This window comes from Maniola hyperantus, chromosome 2 (genome assembly GCF_902806685.2).
Source record: "Maniola hyperantus chromosome 2, iAphHyp1.2, whole genome shotgun sequence".
Taxonomy (NCBI): Eukaryota; Metazoa; Arthropoda; class Insecta; order Lepidoptera; family Nymphalidae; genus Maniola; species Maniola hyperantus.
In genome coordinates, this window is record NC_048537.1 from 1,363,064 (window position 1) to 1,373,913 (window position 10,850).

Here is a 10,850-nt window from a genome sequence, read left to right on the forward strand (position 1 = left end):
CGTACAAAATGAGTTCTTACGCGCCATTTTAACTCTATGTGTCAATTATTGTGACGTCAAAAATACGGATCGCCTTTAACATATTTTACCCAGCACTTTTAGAAATCAATAAAATGTATAAAAATGAGGAGGACCGGTACTTTCAGAAAAGGCCCAAAAATAATGATTTCCTTTACCGTGGTGCGCGCTAGCTCTAAATATACCTTAAAAATAAAAATAAAAATATAGCGTTATATGCAGTTTTTTATCGTAAACAACTCTTTTGTACCGGAAAACAAAACCATCGGACGGAAAAATTCAAACAAAGGTGTCATTCAAACATCACATCTATCAAATCTGAATCGATCATGCAAAAATAAACAGAGTTGATGTTGGCGCGGCGTTTGGGAAAACATGGATGGGAAATTAATAGTTTTGTGTTGCCCAGCGATCCTGCGAGAGGTCAGTCAGTTCTTCTATCTCTATAAATAAAAACCGGCCAAGTGCGAGTCAGGCTCGCGCAACGAGGTTCCGTACTACTGTCTTATTTTTTAGACATTTTGCACGATAATTCAAAAACCATAATGCAAAAAATAAATACAAATCTGTTTTAGAATGCACAGATGAAGCCCTTTCATATGGATACCCCACTTGATATAGTTATCTTACTTCGAAAATTGAAAATACTAATTTTTACTGCATGACCACAATTTATTAGGGCTCCGTACCTCAAAAGGAAAAACGGAACCCTTATAATAGGATCACTTTGTTGTCTGTCTGTCTGTCGGTCAGTCAAGAAACCTACAGGGTACTTCCCGTTGACCTAGAATCATGAAATTTGGCAGGTAGGTATGTAGCTTGTAGCAGACATTCTGGGAAAAATCTGAAAAACGTGAATTTGTAGTTACTTCACACAAAAAAAAAATTGTGGTCATGAACTAATAATTATTATTTTCAATTTTCGAAATAAGATAACTTATCAAGCGTTATTTATTTCGAATGTGTTATTTTTATTGTGTCCAACACTGCGTCTTGCGGTGCGAGGTCGCCATTCCAGCATTTTGGGACCCCAACTATCGGTTTTACGAACTATGTGCCCTGCCCATTGCCACTTCAGCTTCGCAACCCGTTGAGCTATGTCGGTTACTCTAGTTCTCCTACAGATCTCCTCATTTCTAATATGATCACGTAGAGAAACTCCAAGCATAGCTCTCTCCATCGCCCGCTGAGTGACTCTGAGCTTTTTTATGAGGTCTACAGTTAGCGATTACTAGTTACAGATTATGTCTCGGATCCATATGTCATCACTGGCAACACGCACTGTTCGAAGACTTTGGTCTTCAAGTTGATACGAGTAGCTATATTATTGTCCTATTATGATATTATGTTTGAATTTATCGTTTAGGAACACGTGTGGTAAATAAAAATAGCAGAAGACTGTTGAACTCGTTGGTGTTGGCGACAGAGGTGGTTGACAGGGCTGCCATTGAGATGCGCACGCGTGTGCTTCGCGGGCAGATTACTCTCCTGGGATATACGGTAAAGATGTCTCAATAATTGGGATGGTGCCTGTGTCAAAAATAAATTGTTTCTTCATCATCATCATCATGATCAACCCATCACCGGCTCACTACAGAGCACAGGTCTCCTCTCAGAGTGAGAAGGGTTTTGGCCATAGTCTACCATGCTGGCCAAGTGCGGATTGGCAGACTTCACACACCTTTGAGAACATTACGGAGAACTCTCAAAGCAAGTGGTATTTTAATTACTTAAAAACGCACATAACTCCGAAAAGTTAGAGGTGCGTGCCCGGGATCGAACCCCCGACCTCCGATTGGAAGCCGGACGTCCTAACCACTAGGCTACCACAGCTTCGTTTCTTATGAATTATTAAATAGAGGGTCTTTTTTTATTCAGATACAAGCTAACCCGTGACTACAATCTCACCTGGTGGTAAGTGACGATGCAGTCTAAGATGGGAGCGGGCTAACCTGGAAGGGTATGGCAGTTTTTACTAAATCCATGCCACTTTGGTTTCTACGCGGCATCGTACCGGAACGCTAAATCGCTTGGCGGCATGGCTTAGCCAGTAGGGTGGTAACTAGCCACGGCTTAAGCCTCCCAGCAGACCAGACTAGAAAGGAGATCGCCCGTGAACGGGCCCTCTTTTGTGGCGTCGTCGTGTCAAAACTTAATATTTTTTTTAATGTGTTATTTTTTTACGATTATGTTTTATAACGACTTTTTTCACTCTATTATTGAAAATATCCACAATTACAGTTAGAATCGTAAACATGCATTTATTTTGAAGAAGTATTAATTAAATATAACCTCAATATCAGCAATATAAAAAATAAGATTTCTTTATAACCAGGGTGAATAAATTGAAATCGTTTGCAGAATATAAAGAGTTAATTATTTGTCTACAAAATAAAATTAAAACCATGGTGACATAACAATTATATTGGGGGTGGCCCAAAGCTCCTAAGAAAATGGGCAATCTCTTTTAGAAATTATAAGATTCCTAACTCCTGCTAGGAATCGAACCCGGGACTCCACACTAATAAGACCACAGTGCTTATGCTATATAAGCCTTAATTACCAGACAAATTTCTAGGTCAACGGGAGGTACCGTATAGGTTTTCTTGACAAATACGACAGACAGACAGACACACAACGAAGAAGTGATCCTATAAAAAGTCGTTTTCATTTTGAGGTACGGAACCCAAAAAAACGATAGTTAGGGTCCCAAGGTGCTAGAATGGTGACTCCGCACCGGAATTCGTAACTTTGGAAGACCCTCCACTAGTTGGGCAGACCATATCCAACTGAGTTGCAAAGATGGATGGCGGCGGCGCAAGATCGTGGGATGTGGAAATCTCCACAAGAGACCTATGTCCAGCTGTGGACGTCTATCGGTTGATGATGATGATGATGATTTGTGTATACTCCACAGTTCACAATGTCGCATGGATCCTGCATCGTGGAACACGAGAGCTGCACCAAAGCTGCAATTACCACCTTCAAGTCCTGGCTGCACGCTCATGAAGACGCTCAGGTATATACAGGGCCAGAACGCTAGCAAAAACGAAGACAGGTGATACCTACTACTGATGATTACTTGTGATATGATATCACAAAAAAAACGCGAAAAGATATTTAAAAAATCCTATATTTTGTAATAAACATCTGACTGACGCTAGAGATCAACGAACGTTGCCAAAGTAAGCCACTCGGAGTCAATGCCGCGTCGTAGGCGAGGCATTGACTCGAGTTTTTCACGCCATACATTGCGGGTTTGAAAAATACTAAATCACTAAAACTACAAAGTGCGGCAAATGGTTATTGGTACCTATTGGATTGTATTTAGGTAGTATAACAATAACGCTAAGTTTTTACTAGCGTTCTGGGTACATCCTGTATAACAGCTATTATGTGCTCAACCCTAGCAATGGGACCTCCTCGTATACCCTTGTAGACAAGCTTATAACGAATTAAGCTTGACCACAAGCTTAATTCGTTATAATCCTCCAGAATAGACAAATCTGTACGGCACAACATGCAGCATGCTATATGCGACGCCCGCCCTCCCACTACTAAAGAAGCAGGAAAGCAAGGAACACATCACCATCACAAATCTTCTAGCACACACTCAACGTACGTTTCACTGCGATACCGAAGCATCCTCTTTTTTTTTTAATTTATAGACTAGCGCTTGGCTACAATCAGACCTGGTGGCAAGTGATGATGCAGCCTAAGATGGAACGCGCTTGCCTAGAAGATGCCTATTCACTCTTGACTTGAAGGTACCCATATTATAATTGGAGGGGAAAACTGATGCTGGAAGGGCGTTCCAAATCTTAGCGGTTCGAATTAGAAATGAGGAGGCAAATCACTACTTCGTACGTATCCGTGGAATTTCGGGCGCAGACCTTAGCGATGCCTTGCGCTACGATAGGAGAAGGGTGAAGGAGGAACCAGCCCCCCAATTGTGTAAGAATAACCATTTCATGGCTATCGCAATCGTCAAGAAATTCTGCCATTTGATTGGTTGATTCGCTGTTTACATTTTTTCACAGCCAATCAAAGGGCAGAATTCTTGACGATTGCGATAGCCATGAAATGGTTATTCTTACACAATTGGGGGGCTGGTTGAAAAGTTGTTGGGCACACTCTCCCAAATATATCCTGTAGAATACCGATAGACAGGCAACTTTGCGCCGATGTTCCAAACTTTAGGTAGGTCGTAGGTAGGTACGTTTTTATTTTTAGGGTTCCGTACCTCAAAAGGAAAAACGGAACCCTTATAGGTTCACTTTGTTGTCTGTCTGTCGGTCTGTGAAGAAACCTACAGGGTACTTCCCGCTGACCTAGAATCATGAAATTTGGCAGGTAGGCAGGTCTTATAGCTGACATTCGGGGAAAAATCTGAAAACCGTGAATTTGTGGTTACATCACACAAAAAAAATTGTAGCCATTGAACTAAAATATAATTAGTATTTTTAACTTTCGAAGTGAGATAACTATACCAAGTGGGGTATCATATGAAAGGTCTTCACCTGTACATTCTAAAGTAGTTTTTTATTTATTTTTATGCATCATAGTTTTTGAGTTATCGTGCAAAATGTCGAAAAAATACGACTGTAGTACGAAACCTCGCCTGACTCGCACTTGGTCGGTTTTTTTCCATTCCAGGTGATGTTTGCCAGCGTGCTGGTGGTGCTGGGCCTGTGGTGGCTGCTGAGGACCATGCTAGCTCTACTCATCAACCTTGTCTGTCCCATCCTAGTCGTGATACTCGCTGTGGTAACTATATACCATCAATGAAATGTATGGAGTAAAAGAAAGATAAAATTAGAGTAGAGAAAAATTGGGTGGTGATAGCCCAGTGGTTAAGATGTGGTTAAGACACAACTGCGAAAAGTTAGGTGTGTGCTCGGGATCGAACCCCCGACCTCCCGATTAAGAAGCGGGCGTGTTGACCACTAGGCTATCACGGCTTTTTATTTGCACATTACCTTGGTCCATAATACAGGGGTGTAACGGATATTGGCATCCGCATATGCGGAACCTTCGCATTAATTCGGACATTTTCATCCGCATCAGTTAATGCGGACTTTTACGAATGCGGATTCATATTCGCAACAAGTAACGACCAGCAAAGAAAGTGGGCGGGGCCAGAATGGCGCATGCCTCGCGCGTTTTGCTAGTTGACATTTTCGTTCCCTAACTGAGCGAATTAAAAAGTGTACAATAAAACCCAACAGGCGTGTTACGGATATTCACATCCGCATCCGCAAATGTGGAACATTCGCATTAATTAAGGCATCCGCATCCGCATCCGCGGATGTCAAAATATTGGCATCCGCAACAACCCTGGTCCATATCTAAAAATTTCCTTGTACCTAACTGTCAAATAGAACCAAAATGTAGGAATTGTAGAATCAAAGCTTATAAGTAGAGTTATTTGTAATTAAAAAATCATAAGACAAAAAGTTTCTAGGTAGGTACTTATATTTTCAGGTTTGCGTCCCGCAACTGCGCGCCCCCCTCCTGGGTCAGAACTACCCTCTCTTGGCGAACCTTGTCAGGAACATTCTGTTGAAGATGGCTGAAACCCTCAAAACATAAACATATTCACTTACTGTGCATTTTTCATGTAATTTTAGTGTATGTTTGTTTATAAATTTTCAGATTTTACTATTTTTTTTTATAATTCATTATCTAATATGTATTTATTTTGTTCTTCTATTTTCTATTATTCTGAGGTTTAGTGTGATTATAATAAAAGTATAACCTCACCAATGCGACGTTGTTTTGTGTGCTTATAATAAAAGTATAACCTCACCAACGTTGAAATACAATATTATACGTCAGAGTAAAATGGACCTAAAATCTCTTAAATTTATGTCGAAAATTCAATGAAATGAAATGAAAATGAAAATGAAATGAAAATCTTTTTTTATTCGTATAAACTTTTACAAGTGCTTACGAATAGTCGGATGCATCTACCACTGGTTCGGAATGCCTTTCCTGCCGAGAAGAACCAGCAAGAAACTCGGCGGTTGCTCTTTTCAAATATTTGATATAGGTACAAAATTATGCCATGTATAAAATAGTATTTGCAGTCTTGTGCGTTGCTGGAACGAGCTGCAGGTCAAATCCACGCTCTTTTATCATTTAGATAATCTTCAATTGTGTAATATGCTTTTTTCAGGAGCATATTTTTAATAGATTTTTTAAACTTGTGCAAAGGTAAGTCCAAAATAGTTTGCGGGATTTTATTATAAAAGGTAATACCAATACCCACAAATGACTTTTGGACTTTCCTGAGGCGGAAGGCAGGAGCTGCAAGTTTGTTTCTGTTTCTAGTTAGCAATACCACATAGGTATATTAATTCGCAAGATTTCCGCTTGGAGTGCTGGCTGTAGATGTATAAACGAAACAATTGAGGGATAACTAGAAACTAACTAGGCATGCTGTGGGGCTTACTGTGCTTTTTTAGGGTTCCGTAGGCAACAAGGAACCTTATAGTTTCGCCATGTCCGTCTGTCCGTCCGTCCGCGGCTTTGCTCAGAGACTTAGTACTAGAAAGCTCTAATTTGGCATGGATGCCTATGGTGCATAATTTCTGTTCCGTGGTGCAAATAAGCAATATTAATCACTCTAATCACTAAATCAGAAATATTAAACTGCTATTATAACAAAGGGCACCTACGGAACTCTTCATTGCACGTGGCCCGATTCACACTTGTATTTAATTATTTGTTTGTTGGAATGGAAGATACCAGAAGTCGGTTAAAAACAAAAAAATACAACGCGAATAATAAATCTAATAGTACCATCTACTCATACTAGATGGCGGTATTGTACCTTTAAACGCGCTCATCTTCACGGTGGTCCACGTGTATAAGGGATAAAAGTTGCTTTCACAATTTTCGTGAATAGAATCTTCTAGGAATTTTTGATGTGCCAGACATTAACATGTTGTAAAGGCACGATTAATTTAACTAAAATAAAGGGGTTATTTATTCTATAGAAAAAAGTTTCTTGAAGAAACTTTCAGCTTACTATAAATATTTCTTCACTTTCTCAGCGTATTGTCCCCAACACTGGGAGGAAGTAGGAACGTTTGTTTGGACTTTGGATCATGATTCATGGTGGCCTTGGGAGATAACAGGTTAATGGTGTGAAAACTGTAAAAATAAATCTAAAAACGTTTTAACCGATTTTGTACTCGAGTATATATTATACGAGATAAGTATAGTATTAAGAACAATAATATTAACCATCATGTAATAAATTAATAATTAAATTATTCGAGTGAATAAACATTTTGACAAAACAGTAGGTAGGCAGATTTCTGAGAAAAACTGTGAGCATGCGGTGTAAAGCGACTCTGGCGTCCATTGATGGTACCAACAGAAGTCAGAAACATACCCGCAAGTCCCAACAACAACTGTACAAAGTGTCAATTCAAACGAATGAATGATGCGCGTCGGTACGCAGAGGTAACGAACAGACAGACAAACGCTAAATTTTTTTTATAGGATTATAAGGTCATAGTCTACCACGCTATCCAGGGAGGAAAAGGCAGACATCTTAATTCTTCCAAGCAGACTTCACACATTTTGAGAAACTTGGAACATTATGGAAAACTCTCAGGCATGCAGATTTTCCACGATGTTTTCCTTCACCGTTAAAGCAAGTGATATTTGAATAGGTAATTAGAAGCCACATGCCCTGGATCGAACCCCTGACCCCTGACCCCTGACCCCTGAGGCTAACATTTTAACCACTAGGTCACCTTTCTTTCTTTCTAAAACACAAGTTTAAAAGATGTGTTAAAAGTATACTCCTAAAAAAAGCATACCTATTATACAGTCGAAGACTATGTAAATGATAAAAAAGCTTGGATTTGACTCGCTCCTGCAATGCACGGGGCTGCAATGGCTTGTATAGTATGGTATAATAACATTGTAAATTGTAAAATTAAAATTAAAAAGAGCTACCGCCGAGTTTCTTGCTGGTTCTTCTCGGCAGGAACGGCATTCCGAACCAGTGGTAAATTAAAACTACCCGACGATTCGAAAGCGCTTGTAAAAAGTCTACTTGAATAAAAACATATTCTATTCTATTCTATTCTTATTTTGTGACTAGATCAGCACTTGTATTAGTTCAATACGTATATAACAACTAGATGATTTAGGTTTTTAAAACCCCGTGGGAACTCTTTGATTTTCCGGGATAAAAAGTAGCCTATGTCCTTCCCCGGGATGTAGGCTATCTCTGTTATTTTTGTAACATCGTACAAAAATAACAATTTTTAAATTTTTTGGTGATATAAAACCACCAATTCGCGTTATTAGGATTTTTTCCTTGACTTGTGCTGTGAGACTTATACCTACCTACTAAATTTCATGATTCTAGGTCAACGGGAAGTAAGTACCCTATAGGTTTCTTTGGAGTAGGGTTCATTCCTCTCTCTCGGCTCGAGAATCCCCGGGAAATCGTTGGGCTTTGTTCCCGGGAAATCAAGCTCGAGAAAACTCGAGAACTCGAGAAATCATATTTGAGTCTATGAAATTATAAAATAAAACGATTTGCGTTTGCCGTTTGTTTTAAATGCAAAAATTTCATTTGATTTTTTTTTCTAATTAACTTGCCAAAAATGGTGCTGTGATTGTAATTTAATTATAAGTTAGGATAAGGTTAACGTTTTCATGTTGAAATTTTTGTTTATTGTTTGTTTTGTTTAAAAGAAAGAAGCTAGAAGTTTCAAGTTGATTTTTTTCTTTTTAATGCTGTGCTTGTGCTGTAATTGTATATATGTATAAGTCACAAATGTCAGAATAGCTTATTTTTTTAGTTTTCTTTAAGAAAAAGAAGCTAATTATGTTGAAGACTGTCAATAAAAGTATAATAATTATTTTGGTAGGTACTTTTATTTGAGAGGAAACCACTGAATTTGTTGATTAATCGCATTATTGGAACCGAAGAATATGCAAATCCGTACGTAAATGTAAATTTCTCGACAACCCGAGAAGACCCGAGAAATTAGCCTCGAGAATTCTCGAGACCCGAGAAATTGATAAGCTCGAGAAATCATGAACCCTACTTTGGAGACACGACAGCCAAACAGACACTAAAGTGGTCCTATAAGAATTCCTTTTTTCCTTTTGTGGTACGGAACCCTAAAAACCCAAAATAATTTAAATAATTAATTAAGTAAGTAGGTAATATTGTTAGATTGGATTGAAATCTAAAATCTAAATGAGCAAAGATAATTATTAAGCTACTCAAATTTTGTATCTTTGACCGAGTTTTATCTATTATATGCATTAAAAGCAATTAATACAAAAGCATATACTTATTTAAGTTTTTTTAGGCAGGTAGGTATTAGAAAAAAATTAGGTAGGTCTGTACCGAAGTAATTAGAAAAAAAAATTGTTCATAGTAAAATAATTGTAAGTAATTGTGCATAGTAAAATAATTGTAAGTAATTGTACGGAACCCTAATAAAGCGAGGTCCGACTCGTACTTAGACGGTTTTTTACTAAGGAATTATATTGTGCAGAACTAAGAATTTTTCGGGTTAAAAACGAATTACAAAAACTCATCAATAGATGGCACTACTTGTATAAAATATTATGTCTATGTTAACCAAATTCATAAATTTTTTTATACACGTAATAAGTAAACAAAAATACAATTAAAAAAATGCAAAAAACTTATTCGGCGGTTTATAACCAAAAATTTTAAAAACAAAACTTGGATTTGAACGATGTAACTACGGAATTGTATAATATATCTATATTTCGCGCGAGTTGATGTTGTTATGTCTGGTCTAGTGGTTCCCAACTACATCATGATATGACGAGGGGCCTTTATCGAAGCTTACATGTTTCTGTAAGCATGGAAGTCAAATAGAGGCCTAGAATGAAGGCTACCAACCTGGTCGGTCAGGCTTCCATCGGTCACGGTTTAGATATCATTTCTTCAACGTATTACCTAGGAAGTCTACAACTTTTACCAGTCTGATGCATTATAAACGGCTGCCTGCCCACTGATGAGGAGAAAGTGACATGGAGCGGGGCTTCGGACTGTTCACTGTATTGATCCATAGAAGCGGAGCTTGGTAGCGGAGCGGAGCGAGAAAGTAAGGACTGTTTTGTGTTTATATGGACGCCCCGCTCCGCTTCTCCGCTCCGTTTTCCGGCTCCCCTTCCTCGCTCCGCGTGGAAATGTATGGTTTTTAGGATTCCGTATTAAACAAAGAACCCTTATAGTTTCGCCCTGTCCGTCCGTCCGTCCGTCCTCAGTTAATCTCAGAGACTCAGAGAGTGCTAGAAATCTGTAATTTGGCATGGATATAAATATTAATCACGCCGACAAAGTGATGAAATAAAATTTTGATAAAAATATTTCTTTAGGGTAGCTCTTTCTTAGGTAGTCTCTTCTTTAGGTAGTACAAGTAAAGTGGGGATGAATTTTTGTCCACTGAAGCGGAGCGGGAGTTTTATGCAAGTTAATATTTCCACTTCGCTCCTCTCTTCTCCGCAACAGTGGACAGGCAGCCTGACATTGGGCGTTTTTCCACTAGCCTAGCTAGCTAGCTAGGGGAAGTGAAAATGTATGAAATTGCTCGTTTTTAGGGTTCCGTACCTCAAAAGGAAAAACGGAACCCTTATAGGATCATTTTGTTGTTTGTCTGTCTGTCAAGAAACCTACAGGGCACTTGCCGTTTACCTACCCAAAATCATGAAATTTGAAAAATCTGAAAAACGTGAATTAGTGGTTACATCACACAAAAAAAATTAAATTGTGGTCATGAATGAATAATTAGTATTTTCAACTTTCGAAGTGAGAT

The 10,850-nt window shown here is 38.6% G+C and overlaps 1 protein-coding gene across 1 annotated transcript; it reads left to right on the top strand.

Moving 5' to 3' along the window:
• Positions 1-312: 312 nt before the first annotated feature.
• LOC117989362 (uncharacterized) lies at positions 313-5,630 on the top strand. The gene is made up of 5 exons (XM_034976716.2): positions 313-441; positions 1,385-1,518; positions 2,936-3,037; positions 4,675-4,785; positions 5,503-5,630. Exons 1-5 carry the CDS (start codon positions 369-371, stop codon positions 5,608-5,610), a joined length of 528 nt encoding a protein of 175 aa, XP_034832607.2. The 5' UTR covers positions 313-368; the 3' UTR covers positions 5,611-5,630.
• The last annotated feature ends 5,220 nt before the right edge of the window (positions 5,631-10,850 follow it).

What these genes read in the sequence shown, in the direction of transcription:
- LOC117989362 (XM_034976716.2), top strand. Translation starts at nt 369, where the DNA reads ATGTTGGCGCGGCGTTTGGGAAAACATGGATGGGAAATTAATAGTTTT. An exon ending in TTACTCTCCTGGGATATACG is followed by an intron (nt 1,519 to 2,935) that starts GTAAAGATGTCT and finishes TATACTCCACAG; the next exon opens with TTCACAATGTCGCATGGATC. An exon ending in ACGCTCATGAAGACGCTCAG is followed by an intron (nt 3,038 to 4,674) that starts GTATATACAGGG and finishes TTTCCATTCCAG; the next exon opens with GTGATGTTTGCCAGCGTGCT.